At 63.9% G+C, this 1,435-nt stretch overlaps 1 protein-coding gene across 1 annotated transcript in view; it reads right to left on the minus strand.

Moving 5' to 3' along the window:
• Nucleotides 1-189: 189 nt before the first annotated feature.
• The window catches only part of AGXT (alanine-glyoxylate aminotransferase), a 3,334-nt gene continuing 2,088 nt past the window's right edge, over nucleotides 190-1,435 (minus strand). Inside the window, exons 8-11 of the mRNA XM_010073155.1 lie at nucleotides 1,168-1,303; nucleotides 970-1,069; nucleotides 665-789; nucleotides 190-297 (exon numbers count right to left, since the gene is read on the minus strand). Coding sequence (XP_010071457.1) covers nucleotides 190-297; nucleotides 665-789; nucleotides 970-1,069; nucleotides 1,168-1,303 — 469 coding nt within the window. The remainder of the gene's footprint in view (nucleotides 298-664; nucleotides 790-969; nucleotides 1,070-1,167; nucleotides 1,304-1,435) is intronic.

A 1,435-nucleotide genomic window follows, 5' to 3' on the forward strand; every position in this document is an offset into this window, starting at 1 on the left:
GTTTGAGCCATGTCCCGCGGCTGCTGAGCTGCAGCCCTCACCTCCGTGTCCCCTGCTTGTCCAGCTTCTCCTTCTCATTTTGGTTGGTGTGGCGTTACCTCCTGGGGAGGCAGTGGAGCCCCTCTGCCTTGCACGGGGACCGGGGGGAGTGTTGCGCTGCCTCGTCCGGACCCACCTTTGCGGGGATGCTCACAGCCTGCTGCGGCGGCAGCGCCCGAGGGCGTCTCGCAGGGCATGCAGCACACGGTCCACATTGCCGCAGGTCGAGTTGCAGCCCATGAGGCCGATTCGCAGGACCTGGGAGGAGAAGGGCGAGCGTCTCCCTGCGGCACGCATCTTTGTGGCCGTGCCCTGGCGCTGTCTCCCCGTGAGGAGAGCGGCTGGCGGCAGAGCATATGCACAACTCCCTGCTTGCTCCTATAGAACCTGTGTTTCCTCTAAAAATGCGTCACCCCGCTAATTACGCGTGTGGTTATTCAATTATGCGCAGCAATTGTGTGCGGTTAGGAGCCGCTATGCGTTGCTGCGGGCAATGGGATGCAGCCAGCCATGGGTCTGCTGTTTGCATCCCGAGAGCACCAGTTAATCGCCAGCTGATGGACGTGGCCGCAGCCGGGTTTGGTGCCCGGCCATGGGCAGCGGGAAGGGGGAGGACACTGCCCACCTTGCCCACTGAGGGGCCCAGACCCCCAGCAATCTCGATGGCGTGGTTATCCATGAGGAAGGCTGTGATGTCCTTCCAGTCGTAGCCCTCGGGCACCCTGACAGTGGTGATAGTGGGAAGTCTCGCTTTCTGGGGAAGAGAAAAACTGGGTTAAATCTGCAGAACCTGCCCGCAGGCCCTGGCTCCTGGCAGAGAGAACATTGCTTGGGTCAGGGGGGAGCTTTTTCTCTGCTGGCACATCTCCAGCCCCCGAGGGCCGTGTCCTCCTGCTGGGCCTGGACTGTGGTGGGGGGCTGGCCATGCACCCACCTCCTCCTTCACGAAGAGCTCGAGGCCCAGGTTGCGCAGCCCCTGGCACAGCCGGGCACAGTTGGCCCGGTGCCGCTCCCACGAGCTCTCCAGACCCTGTGGGTAGGGAGAAGAGAGAAGTTCCCTGCTGCTGGTGGGGTCCTCCTGGCACTGGTGGGGTCCTCCTGGCGCCCACCACTCCCCAAGACCCCTACCATCTCTGCCAGCATGGCCAGGCCTTCCCGCAGGCTGAAGAAGCTGTTGATGGGCGCCGTGTGGTGGTACCTGCAAAAACACAAATGGGCACCCTGGCGGGTCCAGCCTGGCCCGCTCCAGCTCGCGGCGGAGGGAACCGGGCCACGGCATCCCCCTTCCTCTTCACCCAGCTCATGGGGATGCAAATCCCACCAGGGGACAGGGTGACGAGGAGACAGGGCCTGAGCCCAGGATGGGGTGAAGGCTGGGGGTGTCCCGGGAGAGCCT

This window comes from Pterocles gutturalis, unplaced genomic scaffold, assembly GCF_000699245.1.
Source record: "Pterocles gutturalis isolate BGI_N339 unplaced genomic scaffold, ASM69924v1 scaffold4397, whole genome shotgun sequence".
NCBI classification, from domain to species: domain Eukaryota; kingdom Metazoa; phylum Chordata; class Aves; order Pterocliformes; family Pteroclidae; genus Pterocles; species Pterocles gutturalis.